A 23,936-nucleotide genomic window follows, 5' to 3' on the forward strand; every position below is an offset into this window, starting at 1 on the left:
TGATTATGGGTACATAGCCTGCAAATATCTGATCTCTTAAGGCAACTGATTTAGGCCACTGGGCTTACCAGAGGAATCTCTCTCAATTTGTCCAACTGTTGATCTCCTATGTGTCTTTCAAAATTCACTCAAACGTCACCTCATTTGTTCTAAAGTGAAGATGACCATGAATTTTAGTATCATATTTATCTAACTGTGAAATTTATCTCTAAGTTTTAGTTTCATTTATAAATAGATATTAATTGGGGCACCTGGGGGGCTCAGGTCGTGATCTCAGGGTTGTGAGACTGAGCCCTGCACGAGGCTCCGTGATCAGCTGGGAGTCTGCTTGAGGTTCTCTCTCTCCCTCTCCCTCTGCCCCTCCTCCACCACTGCCGCCTCCCCTGCTCACACATGCACGCGCGCCTTCTCTCTAAAATAAATAAATCTTTAAAGAACATAAAATGAATAGATATTAATAGTATCTAGTTTGAGTTTTTCTGATGATAAAATCCAAAGATAAATATAAAACAAACATGTCCATATAATAGACTCTAAGATGTAAGTTCCCCTCTTTCCCAAAGTGAAGCGTTTGTTCCCTGTCCCCAGCTCACTTGGTTTGGTCACCCCCTTATTTGCTATTTCTTAACACCTGAACACACTGTTACTGGAAAGCACTGAAATTACCCATCTCTATTTCACCCAATATTCTGTAAGGCCTTTAGGAGCTATATGTATTGTCCTTGCATAGCAGTGTTGGGTATGTTGTACAAATTTAACTATCTTTTGGAAGAATGAATCACTTAAATTGCCCAGTAGAAGCACTACAGCTATGCTGCAATGTTGACAGCCAGGGATGATTAGGTAAGTTATTCAGTACTTTAATTTACTGAAAAAAAATTTTTTTATGAACTTGATTGACAAAAGTCCCATGCATTTTAGGATAACTGAGACCATTCTAGGATGACCGACTATTTGATTGACTGATTGATGGATTGGCTGATTTTTTTGTGGTGGGGGGGGATAAATCTAAAAGAGATTTCTCAATATAGCACTTACTTGCTCTTGATGTTGACTAACTGGTCTAGAGTGGACCAATCTTTCTGGTAGTTTGCGATCCAGACCATGTCCATTTTCCAAACGAGACTCCCTGGGTTTGTCAAACCAATCTGTTTCTTCACGACGCAGATGATAGGCTTTGGAGACCAAGGAAATATCAAACATTGCAACCACAACTAATACAGATCATAGAGGACAGCAGATGTTCTGAAATACCAACATGCTCCAGGCTTGTTAACCATTCATGCATTTCAAATACAACTCCTAAGAGGATGAGAAAATCATTTCCAATACTATGATAAAAATTTTGTACCATGGAATAACTTAAAAAAAATAATGCACACACTTGTTCAACCTCTCAGAGCAAAATAAAACAAAATTAAATTTTAAATGAGAAGAAATTTAGATAGTGACTGAATAAATGAACGAGTGAATATTCCTCAGAAGTCATTCTATTCAACCTCAACCCTTTAGTTCCTACCTCCTCATCTCTTCCCACTACCTACCACCCACCACTAACATCTAAGAAAAATGTCTTCCTTCACTACAGAAGATTCTGTCACTTTCCCACTATCATATCAATCACTAACATGTGGCTGCTGGCTTTGAACATCAAGTGAGTATTTTTGAAAACAAGACATTTCTATGACATTCGATAAATAAGTGAAAACATTTATTTCTAAGAGGATCCCAGGTATTATTGCAAGGAACATGTGTGCCATACTCACCTAGTAGCCTACTATTAAAGTATATTTAGAATATTTTATTAAAAATTAAACAATTATTTTCCATGTGGCCATGGATTTAGGAATAAGATTGAAGAGTTCACTGACTGCTTTTTATACTTACAATGTGACAAAACTTGACATCTTAGAATACTTTTTTGAAAATGTAACCATATTTAAGTACATAATTATTTTAAATTATTCATCCCATTCAGTTCTTAGTACTTCCAAGGCTTTTTTTTTAAAGCTATTAATTCGTGACCAAAAAAATCCCATTTTACCTAATATATAGAATTTGACTTCATATAAAGTTTTATTCTTTGCAAAAGGATCCCTAATTTGTAAAAAGGATCTCTGGAAATACACTGTTGCTTTCCTTTCTCTTTTTTTTTTTTTTAAAGATTTTATTTATTTATTTGAGAGAGAGAGAGAGAGAAACAGCATGAGAGGGGATAGGGTCAGAGGGAGAAGCAGGCTCCCTACTGAGCCGGGAGTCCGATGTGGGACTCGATCCCAGGACTCTGGGATCATGACCTGAGCCGAAGGCAGTCGCTTAACCGACTGAGCCACCCAGGCGCCCTACACTGTTGCTTTCTAAATGGCAGATGGAGCAGCCCTTCTCAAGTTCTCATCCTGAAAGATTTGTTGATGGTGTTATCAACTTAGGCTTTCTTGAAATTCTAGCATCTACAAAACCATACTTTTGAGTTCTTCTAACTCATCATAGGTTTCTTTTTATGCCTATATTCTTGATTATCTTTTCTTCCAAAACTTCCCAACACATTTTTTGCCAGGCAATTTCCATTACATTTTTGCTGGTAGGACTGGCAAACCCATAGCATATACACCACTACTCACCTCCATAACTCCTGTGATCTTGGTCCTGTGGTCACCTCCTCTGATTAACCACAGCATGTCCCCCAAATAAATATGATGATTGATGATGTGTCATAATTTAGTCATTCTTCAATTTGAGGAAATGCAATATTACATACCTGGTTTGTGGTTGTATGTGCGCTTATCTGATCTCTAATAGGAGCTTCTAAATTGCTTGAGGATAAGGCTCAGATCTTTTTTTTTCCTCCTCCCTCAACACTAAAAACAATGCCTTGCAAATGCCATAACATTCAATAAATGTTTGGGAGATGAATGAAACAGAAAAATTAATCATCAACTAGAGAAAGAAGTTAAATACCCTAATTATGATATACATATTAAAAAATATTAATTTGTCCCTTGAACTTCATTAATATTTATACAATCTTGACTCACAATCTCCACGATAATATATTATGGTTTTTCATAGTTTTAATTTGACACTAAAAAACTAAACTTATGAAAAAATATTTAATGTAATGAAATTTGATAAGTAAATACCAAACAAATTTATAATGTAATCACTGGTCTCTTAAAAACTTTAACTGACTATCCCCAACCATAGTAACACTATCTTATTTTACTTCTTACATATTCTTATTATTATTTCTCATGAAAAAAATAATCTATATTGATTTTAATAAATGCATATCTTGGATTATGTAGTATATGATTTCACTTAAATATATAACTTTGCTAATTGCACTTGAAACAATCCTTTAAGTCATGTTTTCTTGGCTATGTCTATACAAATAAAGCAGAATCTCAACCTGATCCAAGTTCTGTCAATTTGTTTCTGATTACATACTTTGTCTACTATTTCTTACAATAACTCAATAAGTAATTAAGTTAGGATGTCTGTCATGTTTTGCATAAAAGTTTATAGATCAATCAAGTGCAACCAGAGTGAATGAATCTACTTTTAAGTTGTATTCTGTCTTCATAATTTATAGCAAATTGGACATAAATGTTAGTTATTTATAACTGCAATTATCTGATCTGCCATGGTAGATCTGTACTTTAAAAATTGAATTTTATAAAATTTTCCAAATTAACTTAAATAATTGCCTGGAGATTAACATCTCCTTGTTTTAAACTGATGATATTTTCTTGAAAGCTTGTATGTAAAATAAAAGTATGCTATTTTCGGGTGAAGCATTATTCAAAGTTATAGGAATAGTTCAGTTCTATTCAGTGTCAAAAATTGGTTGAAAATTTTTTTAAAAGAGACTATACTGATTTTTTTTTTTTTGGCTTGGAGTATACTTTGAGAGAATGTTTTCAACAAAATATTTGTGTTTGTAGAAATAAATATAACATGTTTTTAGCTTAGTTTTCCTCCAAATCTGCTCCAAAAAAGGGCTTCCTGCTCTGTAGTTAACCAACCATGCATGCATATCAAATTGTGGACTTCAAGATGATGGCCATAAATACTAAGCAATGTAAATTATGCTTATCTAGACTTTACCTCAAGTGAGCTATTTCAAAATTAACTAAAGTCATATAGAACACATATGAAAAATATTCTAAGAATCTACAAATTAGAGTTTAATTGAATTCAAAGAAAGCACACAACAATTTGAAGGCTGTTAAATTTGTTTTTGTCTACCCAATACTAAATAGCCTGTTGGAATGTTACACTTCTCAGAGTGATCTTTGTATCACTGAATTACAGATATGGCATATATTTGGTAAAAATTTATTTAAAAAACTCTTTGTATTTCATGAGTTTACAAATGAGTTATGTAATTAGGAAAAATATTTTCTACTTTTTCCCTTAATAACCCAAGGAATCCCAAGATTTCAAAAAAAAAGTAGGCCATTGCTTTACCAGAAGAAAAGTAGTATGTTCAGGTGATTTAAAAGCAAAAAAAAAAAAAAAAAAAAAAAAAAAGTAACATTTTAAAACTATAACTTTAAAAGATAATCACTACAATTCACACACATAATATTACATATATAATTCAATTTGTTATAGTTGTCCTTTGTCTAATTCTGTATCTGTATGTTCTTTATGACTAAGTTTCTTATCTGGTTAATTTTTAAATATGTTTTAGTTTAACTGTGTAATTTCAACTAAATTTCACTTTATTTCTTTGGTATAATCTTTATACGTTTCATAATTTTGTATGTTGCATGATCTGTCATCATCTACTTTATGAAAACAATGTTTTTCATGCAGTCCTTAATGATTAGAAGTATACATCTTCCAAACATATCAATGAGAAATAAAACATTTGGTTATTTTTATATGGTTGTATGTAAATAAATACCACATTTTGGAATATCTAGAAAAATCTAAATGTCTGACACCATGTTGACAAAACATCCATGATGAATAAATGAATTTGTCAAATTCTCTCAAATATATGCTCCATGTGCACACACAGCCTTAGGCTATACAACAAACCTGTTGAAGTTTTTGTTTTATCTTGTTATTTTACCAATGTGATTATTGAAGAGTCTTTTTATTCCTCTGCAGCAATTGTTTTATATGTATAAAATGTGTGTAAAATGTGGATTGTGAAAAAAGAAAAAAACTGTTTCCACATAATATCCTAACTCTTGTTTAACTAGAGAGATACAAACAATTGACTAAATAAAAAAATATACAAATGAAGTGCTTTATTAATTGAATAATTATCAATAAAAATGGTCAATCCAATAGCCTGTAGAGAAGAAAATAAATCAGAAAGGAACAAGTCTGTTGGGATTTCACTAAGAAAAGGAATCTGTCCACTTTCAGATCCAGTGACTTATCTTAATCCTATTCAAATCTAGATTTGAACTTCTAAAATTGTATTAGTGTCTATATATAGAAGTAGAAAATTCTTTTCATAAACACTTATTTTCCTGTGACTCCTCAGGGAAAATGTCAGATTTAAAAGGGCTGTTGTTCATGTTAGTTTAGTGCTCTGTAGTCTTCAAAGGCATGAAGTAATAATATTTGTATTCAATGAGAAATATTTTATTTCCAGGACTCAAACCGCACCTACATTCAAATGTAAACCATAGAGGGAGGGGAAAAAAGAGGACCAAAAGTCATGAGTGCTTCTGGCATGGAAAGGACTCTATATAACCTTTTACCTCTCCTCCCTTGCCTTCACAATTATATTTAGAGTAGATAATTTTCTAAAATCCTATCATTCTATACGATTCAACAACAACAACAACAAAATTATCATAAGCCAGTTTTTAATTAAGGTATATACTTGCCTTAAATCATTTATTCAAAGAAAAACTAACAAAACAATTTAGGATAAAAAAATGGGATGATGCAAAAAGCAAAGCCAAGGGAAAGCCTGTATGGGTACACCAACCAGGAGGGCTCAGCTTGTTAAACTCACAAAAGTAGTGAGCAAATTTTTGATTCTAAATCTAAAGAATGTTTCCTGTGTACTGACACGATTATTTGTTGTCAGTATCATATTCAGTGCTAACCTTTCTAGTATGTAATGCAAAATGCACAAACTTTTCAATTATGGTATTCATAGTGAGAGAAATAAAAATATTAATCCTTTATTTAAGGAGAATTATAAAATTCTACATTACACTAATATCAGGGATTTAGCCAAAGATTCTCAAAAATAGAACATTCTCTGAATTAATGAACAATGATATCACAAAAATAACATAAATAATTTTCTATTACAAAGTCTAGCAGAATAGTACTTAATGGCTCTAAATATTAATAATTTCACAAACTGAAAGAAACTGACCAATATATTTAGAAATGCATTTTTAAAAGATAAAAGAAACATACAATGACAAACTTTCCAACTATGGATTTAAAGGATGACCATATTTTATTGACACAATTACTTGATAATGGTTTTAGAAAAGTGGACACCAAACAAATCAAGCAAGCAATCAAGAAACAACAATAAAAGAATAAACTAAAGAGAAATAAAGAAAAACATGCTAGGAAATCTATACACAAGATCAAATTTCCATTTACAAGAAATAAAATTGAAGTAAACATGCAAAAGACGCACTAAGAAAAGTAGAATACATCCTTGGAGAAGGAAAATTAAACATGCAGAAAAACAAGAATTTGAGTTTTGAGAGTAACAAGGTAGTGTGAGGCCCAATTTACCTTCACTGTCTGACATGGCATGTTGGAAGTCATCCATGATGAACGCTATGTCACGGTCATAGCCTCGAGTTCGTGATTCTTCTCTCATGTGTTGCTGAACTTCAGGCAATGAGTGACTTGATCCAAACTGATCCCTGGTGTCTGCAGATATTGGTGGAAGGGGTCCAGCTGCAGCCCTGGCCATTCCCATTGGCTGGCCAACGGGACTAAGTGGACTTTCTTCTTCAGAATTTTGGGCCACAATTGGTATTCTTCCTCTACTCTGGCTAATTGGTAAGCTGGTCGGCTTAGTTCTGCCAGAAGGTGATGCATGACTAAAGGAAACATCTAGAGCTTCAGCCTCTTGAGCTTTCAGTCTTAGGGAAGAGCTGGAAGAATCTCTTTTAATTGATAAGTCAAGGCCATAGACAGAAGAAGGTCTGGAAGAAGGTCTGGACCTGCTGCCACTACTGTACGGCTTATCTGCTTCATCCTGCAAAGCCGACCTTAGGGTATTTCCTAATGTGCCCAGCCCTGTGCTAAGAGATGACCCCATAAATTTCTGTTGGTCTGTAATATTTTTTCTGAGGCCAAAAGTGATGTCATCTTGAAGAAGCCTTGCTCTGGAGGAAATGCCACCAAGAGATGAAGTGCTAGAAGTCATATAGCTTGAATAATCAGGTTCGAGATCTCTACTTTCTTGAATGGGTGAAAATTTTGACATTTTAGGATCAATTAGTGACTTCTTATGTTTTGATTGCTTTTGATAAAGTATGGCTGCTGGTAGTTGTTTTGCTGCTTGTTTTTCAAGTGTGAGTCTACTAATGCTGTACTTTTCTGATTTGGGAAAATGTCTATAGCCCACATCAGCATGGTAATAATGGGAAAGACCAGCAAGGTGATCTAAGCTCTCTGCCCCTCTACGGAATTCTTGTTTAATCTGATGTTTCAGAAGCTTTAACTCGTAGGGATCTTCCATGGGATCTTCCTCTGCTTTCACATAACTATGCAATCGGGAGGAAGTCTGTAAAGGTGCTAGGAAATCCGTCACTTCTTGAGACCTACGTGTTTCAGTGGATCGAAGGAGACGATCTGTTTTTGACAGATCCTTTTCATGAAGGCTAAATGCAGTGCTTAGTGCTGCTGTTCCTTTGGTAATCTCTCCAATGTCATCAATTAGGACATAATTTCGTGGAGTATGATGGTCAATATCCGCATAGAAAGAATCTGCAGATATGCTTGATATTGGACTGCTTGCCATGCTACTTCTTTCCTCCAATCCTATTCTCAAGTCTAAGCTATTGTACTTACTCCCAAGATGAGAAACAGCATATGTATTATCAGTAGAAACAGGTGCTATCATCAGGGGTTGGTTGCGAATCACCTCATAGTTTGAAGTTATCTTGGGCTCCAAATATAATGTAGTTTGCCGTGGCTTTTGTTGGATCACCATCATCTGTGATGGTAACTGGTAAGAAGGTTGTGGGGTTGGTGTAGGTTGAGCTTGAGGTGTGAAGGACATTGTTGCAACAGCCTGAAATGTTGGTTGAGTCTGATAAGGTGAAACTTGCTGATGGTACAAAGTCTGTTGCTGAAAATGGGACTGTTGGGTGTATGGGGTAGGTGCTTGGGTAGGAAGAGCTGGGGAAGAATATTGGTATTGTGTATAAGGACTTGTAGGAGGAACTAGTTGAGATTCTGTTTGGGTTTGCGGTGGTATAAACTGGCTGAATTCAGTTTGGGGAGCAGTTCTTGGTCGCTCTATGCCATGCTGACTTTCTATTCGGGTTGGTCGGGTGCTGCTCACTTCACTGTCAGACATGTAATCCCGATCCTCAGCTACTCCCTGGAGGTAGGCTCGCTCTCTCTTTTCTCTCTCCTTTAATAATGCCTCCTTCCTCCTGTTAATTCCCATTTCCAGGTACCGTAACTTGGCATCAATCTCCTTTTCTTCCTCATCAAGTTCTGCTTGTTTCTTTCTCAGCTTTGCAGATTCCCTCTCTACAAGATCAAGCTCTCTGTCTATATCCTGGAGAATCTTGGCTCGTGCCATTGTGTTGGTTCTGCAGATCCTCCTCCTGGAAACTGTGCCCACTGTGCTGTATGTTGACTGAGTGCCTGTGGAGGTCTCCTCAGGGGGTGGGTTAGGCAGAGTTCTCTTAACTTTTTTCTGGGTGCCAGAGGGTGTCATGGTTTGAGAACCTTTTGTCTATAATACACAAAAAATAAAACTTTATTAAGAAGGGAAAAAAGATTTAAAAACTTTATCACTTACATTTTAAATAAAAATGATTTCATGTATGTTTTAGCCATGACAACATAATAAAACAAAACTTGTATATATTATTTCAAGTATTATCACAGATACAATTAACTGAAACATAAATTTTCCTTTCTTGGCAAGTTGGTTATTTATTATTACAACTTCTGTAACATTAGAAGTGAATTTGGAAATCAAGCACAGAACTCATTACTACATGGGCTTATATTTTAGACTCTTAAGAGAATTCTAGAAACCCATTTTTCATCCTGTGTAGTACACATAAAACTATTTGCTAAATGTATTCCCAGAGTATGTGTGTTAGATGTCTAAAATTTAAGTTATATTTCTGAAGATGCACATTTACCATTGTTAATTTCAATTGTTTGCTTCTATCTTCTCATTCCCACTTCTTCCCCCACCCCCATCCCCACCCAAGAGTGGCTGTCATTCCTATTCCAATCATGAAATATTCTGAAAGAAAAACTTTAAATCTCTAGTCTTTTTTCCCCTCCAAAAAAGAGTAATCTAATTTTCTATTTAATATTTCATTATTTTCATGACCATTGGGTCTTATGTTTTCTTTTAATTTTATTATTCTTTAGTAATTTTAGTTGTTCTTAATGTTTTAGCAACTTATACATGAAGCAGAGGGAACTGACTGCAATAAAAACCCACTGAATTTTTTTTTAATCGTTTAAGTTATATCATTGATGAAATGTCACATATGTTAGGTTTCATTTGGTTTGTCATAAACTTGTATTATAAGAATCACTGATCTTGAGAATCATACAATTTTAGAATATCAAAACATGTGTCAGATTATTTTCAATAAACTGATGTAAACAGACAGGATTTCCTAACACAAGACAGAGACCTAGACAAAATGCCAAGATGGAGGAATTCATCCCAAAAGAAAGAACAAGAAAAGGGTCATGGTCAGGGATCTAACTGAAAGAGACACAAGTAAACTGCCTGATCTAGAATTTAAAACAACAGTCATAAAGATACTAGCTGGACTTGAGAAAAGCATAGAAGATACCAGGGAGTCCCTTACCAAAGAGACAAAAGACCTAAAAAATAATCAGACCAAAGTAGAAAATGCAATAGCTGAGATTCAAAACAGACTGGATGTAATGATCACAAGGATGGAAGAAGCAGAGGAATGAGTAAGTGATATAAAAGCTAAAGTTATGAGAAACAATGAAGCTGAAAAGAAGAGGGAAAGAAAAATATTAGATCATGTATATAGACTTAGGGAATTCAGTAACTCCTTAAAGCATACTAACATTCATTATTGTAGGAGTCCCAGAAGAAGAGAGGGAAAAGGGGACAGAAGGTTATTTGAGAAAATTGCAGCTGAAAACTTCCCTAATCTGGGAAAGGAAACAGACATCCAAATCCGGAAGGCACAGAGAATTCCCATTAAAATTTTAAAAAGCAGGCCAACACCAAGACATATAGTAGTTAAATGTGCAAAATACAGCGATAAAGAAAAAATCCTAAAAGCGGCAATAGACAGTTTCCCAGATGAACAAAAACTAAAGGAGTTTGTGACCACTAAACCTGCCCTGCCAGAAATATATATATTTTTTAAAGATTTTATTTATTTGAGAGAGAGAATGAGACAGAGAGAGCATGAGAGGGTCAGAGGGAGAAGCAGACTCCCTGCCGAGCAGGGAGCCCGATGCGGGACTCGATCCCGGGACTCCAGGATCATGACCTGAGCCGAAGGCAGTCGCTTAACCAACTGAGCCACCCAGGCGCCCCGCCCTGACAGAAATATTAAAGGAAACATCTCTCTGAGTGGGAAGGAAACACTAAGTGACAAAGACTAGAAAGGAACAGAGAAAATCTCCAGAATAAATGAAAAACAATAAGATGGCACTAAATTCATATCTATGAATAATTACTCTGAATGTAAATGGACTAAATGTTCCAATCAAAAGACACAGGGTGTCAGAATGGATAAAAAAACAAGACCCATCTATACGCTGCCTACAAGAGACTCATTTTTGTCCTAAAGATACCTGTAGATTGAAAGTGAGAGGATGGAGAACAATTTAGCATACTAATGGATGTCAAAAGAAAGCCAGAGTAATAATACTTATCTCAGACAAACTAGATTTTAAACTAAAGACTGTAGGGGCACCGGGTGGCTCAGTCACTTAAGCATCTGTCTCTTGGTTTTGGCTCTCAGGGTTGTGGGATCCAGCCCCACACTGGGCTCTGCACTCTGCATGGAGTCTGCTTGTCCCTCTCCGTCCCCCTCTCAAATAAATAAATAAAATCTTTAAAAAATATATAAAATAATAAAGACTGTAACAAGAGATGAAGAAGGACACTATATTAGAACAAAGGAGTCTATCCAACAAGAAGATCTAACAATTGTAAATATTTATGCCCCCAACTTGGGAGCACTCAAGTGCATAAAACAATTAATAACAAACATAAAGGAACTAATTTATAATAATACAATAATAGTAGGAGATTTTAACACCCCACTTACACCAATGGATAGATCATCTAAGCAGAAAATCAACAAGGAAACAATGGATTTGAATGACACACTGAACCAGATGGACTTAACAGATATATTCAGGACATTTCATCCTATAGCAGAATATATATTCTTTTTGAGTGCACATAGAACATTCTCCAGAATAGATCATAATAGAGTCACAAATCAGGCCTCAACAAGTACAAAAAGAATGAGATCATACCATGCATATTTTCCAACCACAATGTTATGAAACTTGAAGTCAAGCACAAGAAAATATTTGGAAAGACTACAAATACATAGAAGTTAAAGAACATCCTACTAAAGAATGAATGGGCCAACCAGGAAATTAAAAAGAAATTTAAAAATACATGGAAATAATAATAATGAAAACATGACAGTCCAAAACCTTTGGGATGCAGTAAAAGCAGTCCTAAGAGGGAAATATATAAGAATACAAACCTACTTCAAGAAGCAAGAAAAATCTCAAATACACAACCTAACCTTACACCTAAAAGAGCTAGAAGAGGAACAACAAATGAAGCCTAAAGCTATCATAAGGAGGGAAATAATAAAGATTAGGGCAGAAATAAATGATACACAAACAAAAAAACCCAGTAGAACAGGTCAATGAAGCCAGGAGCTGGTTCTTTGAAAGAATTAATAAAATTGACAAACCTCTAGCCAGTCTTGGCAAAAAGAAAAGGAAAAGGACCCAAATAAATAGAATCACAAAGGAGAGAGGAGAGATTACAACCAACAACAGAGAAATACAAACAAATATGAGATTATTATGAGCAATTATATGCTGACAAATTAGGCAAGCTGGAAGATATGGATAAATTCCTAGAAACATATAAACTGGAAAAACTGAAACAGGAATAGAAAATTTGAACAGACCCACAACCAGTGAAGAAATTGATTCAATAATCAAAAATCTCCTGACAAACCAAAGTTCAGGGACAGATGGCTTCCCAGGGTAATTCTGCCAAACATTTTAAAAAGAGTTAATACCTATTCTTCTCAAACTGTTCCAAAAAATAGAAATGGAAGGAAAACTTCCAAACTCATTCTCTGAGACCAGAATTACCTTGATTCCAAAATCAGACAAAGACCCCACTAAAATGGAGAATTACAGGCTCATATCCCTGATGAACATAGATACAAAAATTCTCAACAGAATACTAGCTATATTAATCAGACAGTACATGAAAAGAATCATTCACCATGATCAAGTGGGATTTATTTCTGGGCTGCAAGGGTGGCTCAATATTCACAATTAATCGACATGACACACCATATTAATAAAAGAAAGGATAAGAACCATATGATCTTCTCAATTGATGCAGAAAAAGAGTATGACAAAGTACAGCATCCATTCTTGATAAGAACCCTCAAGAAAGTAGGGATGGAGGGAACACACCTCAACATCATAAAGGCCATATATTAAAGACTCACAGTTAATATCATCCTCAATGGGGAAAAACTGAGAGCTTTTCCTCTATGGTCAGGAACAGAACAAGGATGTCCACTCTGACCATTACTATTTAACAAAGTACTGGAAGTCCTAACCTCAGGATTAAAAGGCATCCAAATTGGTAAGGAAGAAGTCAAACTTTCACTATTTGCAGATGACATGACACTCTATGTAGAAAACCTGAAAGACTCCACCAAAAAATTGCTAGAATGGATACACAAATTCAGTAAAGCTGCAGGATAAAAATCAATGTACAGAAATCTGTTGCATTTCTATATACCAATAATGAAGCAGGAGAAAAAGAAATCAAGGAATCGATACCATTTTACAATTGCACCAAAAACTATAAGATACCTAGGAACAAACCATGGGTTAATGGAGGGAAGTGGTGGGGGGTAGGCAAAATGGGCGATGGGTATTAAGGAAGGCACTTGTTGTGAGGAGCACTGGGTGTTATATGTAAGTGATGAATCACTAAATTCTACATCTGAAACCAATTTTACCATATATGTTAATTCACTAGAATTTAAATAAGAACATGGAAATAATAGATACCTCAGAATAAACCCAACCAAAGAGGTAAAAGGTCTGTACTCTGAAAACTATAGAACGCTTATGAAAGAAAGTTAAGAGGACACAAAGAAATAGAAAAACATTTCATGCTCATGGATTGGAAGAACAAATATTGTTAAAATGTCTACACTACCCATAGCATAGTACACATTTTATGCAATCCCTATTAAAATACCACCAGCATTTTTCACAGAGTTAGAACAAACAATCCTAAAATTTGTATGGAACCACAAAAGATCCTGAATAGCCAAAGTAATCTTGAAAAAGAAAAGCAAAGCTGCAGGCATCACAGTTCTGGACTTCAAGGTATATTACAAGGCCGTAGTGATCAAAACAGTACGGCACTGGCAAAAAAAAAAAAAAAAAAAAAAAAAAAGACCTATAGATCAGCGGAACCGAATAGAGAACCCAGAAATGGACTCACAACTATCTGGTCAACTAATCTTCAACAAAGCAATAAAGAGTATCTAATGGAAAAAAGACACTCTCTTCAACAAATGGTGTTGGGAAAACTGGACAGCAACATGCAGAAGAATGAAACTGGACCACTTTCTTACATCATATACAGAAATAAATTCAAGATGGATGAGAGACCTAAATGTGAGGCAGGAAACCATCAAAATCCTGGAGGAGAAAATGGGCAAGTGACCTCTTTGACATCAGCAACTTCTTACTAGACATATCTCCTGAGATAAGGCAAACAAAGCAAAAATGAACTACTGGGACTTCATCAAGATAAAAAAAACTTCTGCACAGCAAAAGAAACAATCAGCAAAACTAAAAGGCAACCTTTGGAATGGGAGAAGATATTTGCAAATGACTTATCTGATAAAGGGTTAGCATCCAAAATCTATAAATAACTTATCAAACTCAACAATTAAAGACAAACTCAATTCGGGCGCCTGGGTGGCTCAGTTGGCTAAACAACTGCCTTCGGCTCGGGTCATGATCCTGGAGTCCCTGGATCGAGTCCCGCATTGGGCTCCCTGCTCGGCGGGGAGCCTGCTTCTCCCTCTGATCCTCCCCACTCTCATGTGCTCTCTCTCTCTCATTCTCTCTGTCTCAAATAAATAAATAAGATCTTTTTTTTTTTTAAAGACAAACTCAATTAAAGACAAATAATCCAGTTAAGAAACGGGCAGAAGACATGAATAGACATTTTTTCAAAGAAGACATCCAAATGGCTAAGAGGCACATGAAAAGCTGCTCAGCATTACTCATCACCAGGGAAATACAAATCAAAACTATGATGAGATAGCTATCACCTCACACCTGTCAGAATGGCTAAAATTAACAAGACAGGAAACAACAGATTCTGGCGAGGACATGGAGAAAGGAGAACCCTCTTCCATTGTTGGTGGGAATGCAAACTGGTGCGGCTACTCTAGAAAACAGTATGGAGGTTCCCCCAAAGTGAAAAATAGAATTACCCTATGACCCAGCAATTGCATTATTAGGTATTTATCCAAAGGATACAAAAATACTGATTCAAAGGGGCACGTGCACCCCAATGTTTATAGCAGCACTATCAACAATAGCCAAATTATGGGAAGAGCCCAAATGTCCACTGACTGGTGAATGGAAAAACAAGCTGTGGTGTATATATACAATGAAATATTACTCAGCCATCAAAAAGAATGAAATCTTGCCATTTGCAAAGACATGAATAGAGCTTGAGTGTATTACACTAAGTGAAATAAGTCAGTCAAAGAAAGACAAATAACAAATGATTTCACTCACATGTGGAATTTAAGAAACAAAATAGATGAACATAAGGGAAAAAAAGAGAGAGGCAAACCAGGAAAAAGACTGTAGCTATAGAGAACAAACTAAGGGTTGTTGGAGGGGAAATGGGTGGGGGATGGGCTAAATGGGTGATGGGTATTAAGGAGGGTGCTTGTTGTGATGAGCACAGTGTTTTATGTAAGTGATGAATCACTAAATTCTACTCCTGAAACTAATATTACACTCTATGTTAACTGGAATTTTTTTAAAAAAACTTGAAACAAATAAACAAAAATCAACTGATATAAACAAAATTAGCCAAACATTTAATAGCATATTCACAACTTTCAGGTCTTCTGCATATTCTTTACAAAATGCCTTTTTCTCCTTTTCTTACTAATAATCCAAAGACCTTAATTCTCCCCTTTTCCCAGTTACTAAATATTAAAAGCAGAAAAATAATAGAAGGTATGTGAGACTTATTTCTAATTAATTAGATCATATTTGTCTAAGACCCTCTGCTTTCACTGTTTATTACTTCCAAATTCATTTCTTTGGTGTCTTTATCTGCCTTGTGTTATAATTTTTCGGCTCCCTTTATTTAAATTAACAGATGCAGGGTGCCTGGGTGGCTCAGTTGGTTAAGTGACTGCCTTCGGCTCAGGTCATGATCCTGGAGTCCCGGGATCGAGTCCCGCATCGGGCTCCCTGCTCAGCGGGGAGTCTGCTTCTCCCGCTCCCCCCTCTTGTGCTCTCTCACTCTCTCTCTCTCTCAAATAAATAAATAAAATCTTTTAAAAAATAAATAAATAAATTAATTAATTAACAGATGCATACAACAATACATAATAAATATTTTACAGAGTTGTCCAATTTGATCTTCATAACAACCCTATAACTTAATTAAATAAATGAAAAGAATTGAAAGTGAGAGAGAGGGAATAAATAACATGCCAAACAGCTGCTTTTGGCACTCCAATTCCCCATATTCCTTGAGATTTGTCTGTGAGGAGGAACAAGCCACAATTTTAGAATCACTCTACCATATTTCACCGACTCATAAGATTTATTCATTGTGAATTTGCATCCAAATATTTTAAAATTCAGAAATGAGCATAAACCTTGATCGTTAGGATATGGCTTCTTTTTTTTAAGATTTATTTATCTGAGAGACAGAGAGCGAGCACACAGAGGGAGAGAGAGAAGCAGACCCCCCACTGAGCAGGGAGCCCGATGTGGGGCTCAATCCCAGGACCCTGGGATCATGACCTGAGCTGAAGGCAGCCACTTAACCGAGACACCCAGGTGCCCCAGGATATGGCTTCTGATTATGAAATGGGTGCACATATTTGTTAATGAAAGAACGATAAATGGGTAACATAAGAACTTGCAATTATTTTTAAAGTTTTAGAATCAAGAACTGAATTCCTCAGAATTCACTGAGTGGAATGAGAGTATATATGCAATCTTAGGAAAAATAAAATTATGAGGAACTGTATAAGTTATTATTCACTGCTCATACACATAATTTTTTTCCTAATTTACCTTTCACAGTTTATAATTTTTACTTGAGAGAAGAGGCTTAGTCGAACTCAATTTTTTCTTTTTCTTTTTTCTTTTTATAAAGTCATAGGCTAAAGAAGCATTCTAGGTATTGGGGATTTCTAATTATCATCCAGGGTTGCAAATATTTAACCATCCATGACTTGTGTTTATTAATATTTGTGCCACGGATGTGAGTCATGGAAGCAAGAGAGACAAAGCTGGTTGGAAGCAGGTAGATACTAAGTTAGCCTAGCTCACCACTCAGTCTCCACAAACCTAAGTAGCTTTGCTGTTCTCTGCTTGGTAACAGAATCACTTTAACTCTGACTATAGAAATAGTCACAAAGTTGGAGACTTGTCAGTGTCTCAGCCATACTCCTCCTGACTGAGAGGAAGTAGAGCACAGTGACTGAAAGCTTGTCTCTCAGGGCAGACACTCAGAGTTTCAATCCCAGCTCTGCTCTTTTACTAGCTGTGAGACTAGTAGCAGGTTGCTTCAACTCCCTGAGCCTCAGTTTTCTTATATGGAAAAAGAGGTTAGTATTCAATATTTCAATATTATTGGTTTGTCTAAGGAATAAATGAGTTAAAACGAGTAAAGAGTCTAGATTAGTTATTATCCCCAAGGGCAGATGGAAATATAGAGAATTTGAAATGATGTCTGGCCAACTTACAATTTAAAAAGAACTGACTTTCAAGACCATAAATAATTTCTAACCTGGTTATTTAATTCTAATTCAATCAATATGTTGTAAAACAAGAGTAAAGAATCCCAAAACAGAGAATCAAAACAAAACAATATAATTGCTTAGAAAAAAAAATCAAGAGATGTAAAAAAGAAAGCTTATCATGATTAACGAAGATGTAGTTGGAGGCCATGATTAGAGATGATGACAAAAATCTAGAAAAGTCTTGGTATTTAATAAGATTTTCCTTGATGACTAGCTTGGCAAAAGTTGTTTTTAGACAAATCCGGTGCCCTTAATCTAAAAAAAAAATATTGTATTGCATATATAAATTTAAAATATTTTAAAATAGCTGTGCAGAGTGAGGCAAGGGAAAGGAACAGTAAGTCCTAACAATAGAACGGAGGTTAAAGAGGGACTGGAAGAATCACTAATTTCAATTGCAATACCTAGGAAGTAATTGTGATCAGAGGCAAATAAACTCCAAGATAAGTTTTCAGTCCAAAGTTATTTTAAACAACATTTTTCTCAGGAGAGTCCATTTATAACATGCATCTTATATAGCAAAGGAAAGGAATTTTTCTCTTTCTGAGGTGTCAGGGCTATTAGTAAAAATAGCTAAGGTATATGGACACACTATCCCAAAGTCTTTAAATATATGCATGTGCATTATGTCTTTGTCAAAATAATTAGGCTCAATCTAAAGATAAGTAAAGGAGGAAACCTATTTTTTTCAAAAAGCTGAACTAAGAATAGATGCTAGACCAAAATTATTCATTAATTGCTATAAATAATAAATATGGCAAAATTCAACTTACTAATTTATTTCAGTAGTTGCTAAGTCTAATTCTAAAATGCATTGTTCTAGTTACTAAAGGCACAGAACTAAGAGGCATGAGATAAAACAAGCTCAATTAAACCTTATTCTCAAAGAACTTGTAAATCAGGAATATCTTTTAGGATGCTGTGTGAAGAAACTAGTTTTTTGCTAAGCAGCTCTTGTTGTCAATATCAGAGATACACTTCTAAACCACGGTACCACTAGAGAGACAAAGGAACGTATTTTTATTTCATAAATGTTGAAAATTGAAAATCAATTTTCATCATGATAATATCTTGAGTTTTTAAGCTTATTCTTTCAGTTAAGCAGGAGAAGTTCTTATAAAGATCCTTTACTTTCAGATAATGGGGATGTGGATTCACTTCTAAACAGTATAATTCCACATAGATTTATTGATAAGTTATTTTGATACAGATAAATATAATTTTCTAGAGAAAGCACAACCTCTTAAAAGATCATCTATATAACAAGTCAGCTGGTAAATTAGAAGAGCATATGAACAGAGTGTATTGGGACCTAGAATAAAAAGGGCTTACCTTAAGATTGGGGAAGGAAAGATGGATTAAACAATAACAGAAAGTCTGGGTCTTTTTTATATATTTTATTTATTTATTTATTTGAGAGAGATATTCAGAGAGCACGTGGGGGGGGGGGGAGGAGCAGAGGGAGCGGGAAACGCAGACTTTGCCCTGAGCACAGAGCCCTATGCAGGGCACGATCCCCCAACCCTGAGATCATGTTCTGAGCCGAGGTGAAGTTGGAGGCTTAACCAACTGAGCCATCCGTGTGCCCCTTATTTATTGTTTTAAAGATTTTCAGAAAGCCTAGGTCTTGAAGAATGTATGGGACTTAAACAGGAGAATAATCTGTATGTGGAGGGAACAGTATGAAACGTACATTTTCCGAGAAACACCAAGGATTGTCTGGTTTCACTTTGGCCTGGTGATGCATTAATACCTGTGAGAAGGAAACACATCCAGCGAGTGTTCTATGCAAACAGAAAGAGGAAAAATGGAAGAGCAAATGAAATTTGTGTGTGTGTGTGAATACAGACATATTCATATATATATATATATATATATACACATATATATATACATATAAACACCTTGAAAGCTGTATCTATATTAAAATCTCCATCCATTTTCTCTTCTTTTTTTTTAACAGATGGGAAAAGCAATCCTGGTTATTACATACTGGTCAAATTAGCTCCAATATCGTGTGAAATCCCAAGACAAACCATGAAATTGTAAATGTGCCAGCATTAGCAATGACTTGTAATGCAGGGTATTGGGTAGCAATCAGTGTGGCTTTGTCAAAGACAAAATTGTGACAACCCAGTTTAATTTCCTTCAATGATAATGTGGCAGAGAATGTGGATAACTCATAAACGACAGATACAATCTCTCAGGGTTTCAGCAAAGCACTTCATGTTGCCCCAAGACACAAGCACCAACGTAGTTTTGGCCACGAGTATAGAAAGTGGGCAAATAATTTGTCAGATCTGCATGCAGACCTTGGCACTAATGATATTTTTGACCACATGACTTTATGTTGGGGGGAGGGGGGGCTGTTTTCTGCCATGCAGGGTTTATTAGTAAATTTGGCCTCTACCCACTAGATAACATCAGCACATCCTCCCCCAGTCATGTCAATCAAAAATGTCACTCAGCACTGTCAAATGTCTCAGAGGAAAGAAAAGAAAACAGTTACAGGTTGAGAAAACAAACAAACAAAAAACACTGGTGGAGCAGAATATACAAGAGAATGTCTCAGAAAGAGATCATTGATCTCTTGTTATTTAATATATCGACTGATAAAGAGAATGCTAGTATTTCTATATCATAGTGCCTTAGTCTGAATAGAAAAGGCAAGCTTCTTAGAGGAACAGGGATTTGAATGGTGCCTTGAGTAAGAGAACTCTTGGGATAAAAAGCGAAAGAAGAGACATTCTAGGCTGTGGTAGCAATCTGAGTCAATCAGTAAGCATAGAAATGTATTAGATTAGTTTGCTTTGTTAAACATTTTATGATCCTAAAATTAATCTCTTTGAGAAAATAATTCTTACCTTCTGGATTAATATGAAGTAATATTAAACAGATAATAAACCAGTTTTTTTTTTAATTTTTTAATTTTTTATTTTTTTGACAGAGAGAGAGAGACAGCGAGAGAGGGAACACAAGCAGGGGGAGTGGGAGAGTGAGAAGTAGGCTTCCTGCAGAGCAGGGAGCCCAATGCGGGGCTCGATCCCAGGACCCTGGGACCATGACCTGAGCTGAAGGCATACGCTTAACGACTGAGCCACCCAGGTGCCCCATAAACCAGGTTTTTAAAAACAGTTTTATTAAGGAACAGGGAGGAAAAAAAAACGGGTGCCTACAACTATGAGAATTAGTCAACTCAGGGCAGAAAATTAATCTTTCTATCACATAAGAAACTTGGGAAATTTCCACAGCTTCAGTAACTAGGGATAAGTCAGAAGGCTATTTTGTTCATATGGTCCTTTGATATAGTTTGGTATAATGGTCATAATATGCAGGGCTTCTCCCCTCCCCCAGACTGGCAACTGCCTTATTCAGTTGCTGAGCTAACTGAAAAATCATGTAATGGTAGTGCTTTTTAAAACGTTGCCTGTTGGGCGCCTGGGTGACTCAGTCAGTTAAGTGTCTGCAGCTCAGGTCGTGATTCTGGGGTCCTGGGATCAAGTTCCACATCGGGCTCTCTGCTCGGTGGGAAGTCTGTTTCACCCTTTACCCCCTGCCCCCGGCTCATGCTTTCTCTCTCTCTCAAATAAATCAATAAAATCTTAAAAAAAAATAAAAATAAAAAGTTCCCTGTTACTGTAAATTCAAAAGGAGAATCAATGATATAATTAAAAAAGAGATTATAACCCAAAGAAAATGGGACAATTATTTAGTGTAAGAAATTAAATACCACAATCACTAAGAGAGATAACCTGGATAGCTTAGCTCAATTTCAAAATCAGGAAATTCTTGCCTTCTTAGAAAAGAAGCTTCAGTAACTAGGGATAAGTCAGAAGGCTATTTTGTTCATATGGTCCTTTGATATAGTTTGGTATAATGGTCATAATATGCATAGTTTAAGAAAAAAGAACAGTAACAACAAAAAACAAAAACACCTTTCTAACACCTTGGTGTAAATTAAAAAAAAAAAAGTCAAGCACATGTTTTGGGAAAAGAGACAATATCATATGTACCACTGTACTAAATACTGGGATTGTAATAGTGAGTATGAGGTGGTACCTCCTCTTTAATTATGTAGTAGAATCTACAGAAATGGAGATTACAAACTGCTCTTGGGATCATTTGTCCCAGTCTATCTGAATTCTCTTCATCCAGGCCTGGAAATACTGTGAATGTGCAGGTAAGTCCTTGCCTTGATAAGAATAATATTTATACAAACTACTCTGCTTTCTGACTTTATTTGCTTCTGCCTGTTCCTGGCCATTCATTGTTCTTATGGTATAAACATCATCTATAAAGAGCTATGCTCTTTAAGCATCAGGAAGGCATATGAAATGTCTAGGTTTTTTTCCCCTGTAAACAAGATATCTTTTTAAAATACATGAGGATAAGCTAGCATATTCCTTTAACTTTGGGACGTTGGGGTACAGGATGAGGATGAAGCTCTAAGGCAAACAGAAGGCTACAAGTTAGGAAATAGGAGTTTACACATCCTTCCTTATAAATTGACTGGAATCAGAGTTTCACTCTGAAATGTCAATGAAAACATTAATTCCTTCAAGGGGTCTCCCCTCCCCCAATATCAACCAGTTTCCAGTTATGAGACAAAATAGTTGAATATGAAAATATTCAACATTCTGTCCTATGCATTATCTCATTAATAAAGCATCCCGCAAATAGGCCAACAATCCCTCTACCCTACCCCACCGCCAGGGAACACTAAAACATACAAAATGTTTCATGCAAGGGCTCAAGAATTTCAACTTCTTGAAGATGTACAAGAAAAATAAAAGCTAACAGAGGAGTAACTTGTGAAAAATAAAATTATAAATAATACCACTCATGGGAAAGTATTTAAAAACTAATAAAACATGGTTCGTCTCCTCCTCCAATTTCCCCCCCTGGAGACGAACCATGAGAGACTATGGACTCTGAAAAACAAACTGAGGGTTCTAGAGGGGAGGGGGGTGGGGGGATGGGTTAGCCCGGTGATGGGTATTAAAGAGGGCACGTTCTGCATGGACCACTGGGTGTTATACGCAAACAATGAAACATGGAACACTACATCAAAAACTAATGATGTCATGTATGGTGATTAACATAATAAAAAAAACCTGATAAAACATTTAAAATCCATTAGGCGGGGCGCCTGGGTGGCTCAGTTGGTTAAGCGACTGCCTTCGGCTCAGGTCATGATCCTGGAGTCCCTGGATGGAGTCCCGCATCGGGCTCCCTGCTGGGCGGGGAGCCTACTTCTCCCTCTAACCCTCCCCGCCGTCATGTACTCTCTCTCTCTCTCTCATTCTCGCTCTCTCAAATAAATAAATAAATCTTTAAAAAATAAAATAAAATAAATCCATTAGGCATTGCAACAGGGCACAAGGCTTGGCACATACAAAATAAAGCCATCAAATTTCTTCAACTGGAGTACTGTGGAATAGTTTAACAACTACTTCGATGAATCAAAACTCTAAATAGGCAGGATCATTATTGCTATGAGAATATCATTGAATTATAGAAAGCTTATAGGCATCCTTATCAACAAATAGTTGAATCTCCACTGCCACGGGAGAGAATTTACCATTTGTAAATGTAAATGAAATGGTCTTTTAAAAGTAGTTTTCTCCCAATTGTTGTAATATTCTAATAACAAGAAAAAGAAAAGGAGAAACTTAACTACAGGACTGTATTAACAGGAGAATAAAAACAAAGTAACAACATATTTAAAGTCGTACATCTACAAGTTATTTCTCAATCTAGTAGTACGGACAAAAATGATCTCCACTTATATTGTGAAAATGGCCCTCAATATTTCATCAGCAATCTTTAAGCTTCTCCTTAATGCACCTCTTGTCCCAGTTTGTTTTGTTTTCTTGCTGAAAGTCATTGCTCTTGGGCTGAGCAGCCATGCAGAAAACTAGTTTCTACCTCACTGGATAGAAGCATTAGAGATGTCAGTCTGTGCAACGCTTACTGCCGTATATTTTCTGCAATGTCCCAAAGATATTAATTTCTTTTCTTGCCTAAGATCTGTCTATAAAGTATTTTTCAAAGCCCTCTTAAACGCTTTTTAGGGTATGCATGTTTGTATGTATATGTATTTGTCCTCTCTCCTCTCCGTTCCTCCCTCCTCCTTTCCCACCTTCCCTCCCTTCCTTTTTTTTTTCTTTTCTAACATTAAATCAGATGGCTGTATTTCAGTGAACAAAGTCTATTTTGTTCATATGGTCCTTTGATATAGTTTGGTATCATGGTCATAATATGTAGGGCTTCCCCCCCACCACCCCGCCAGACTGACAACTGCCTTATTCAACTACCACACCCTATATATAGAGTTTGAGAAGGATATTCATATTGTCACAAATCTCCTCAGAAGAGTGTTTTAGTGTAAGTTTTATCTGAAACTTATTA

The 23,936-nt window shown here is 35.8% G+C and overlaps 1 protein-coding gene across 1 annotated transcript in view; it reads right to left on the bottom strand.

The window, feature by feature from the left end:
- The window catches only part of PCLO (piccolo presynaptic cytomatrix protein), a 392,880-nt gene that overhangs the window by 136,317 nt on the left and 232,627 nt on the right, over positions 1–23,936 (bottom strand). Inside the window, exons 7-8 of the mRNA XM_035020471.1 lie at positions 6,736–8,923; positions 1,039–1,175 (exon numbers count right to left, since the gene is read on the bottom strand). Of these exons, the coding sequence (XP_034876362.1) occupies positions 1,039–1,175; positions 6,736–8,923 (2,325 nt within the window). The remainder of the gene's footprint in view (positions 1–1,038; positions 1,176–6,735; positions 8,924–23,936) is intronic.

The sequence above is a fragment of the Mirounga leonina genome, unplaced genomic scaffold, assembly GCF_011800145.1.
Source record: "Mirounga leonina isolate KUSES-001 unplaced genomic scaffold, KU_Mleo_1.0 Mir_174, whole genome shotgun sequence".
NCBI classification, from domain to species: Eukaryota; Metazoa; Chordata; class Mammalia; order Carnivora; family Phocidae; genus Mirounga; species Mirounga leonina.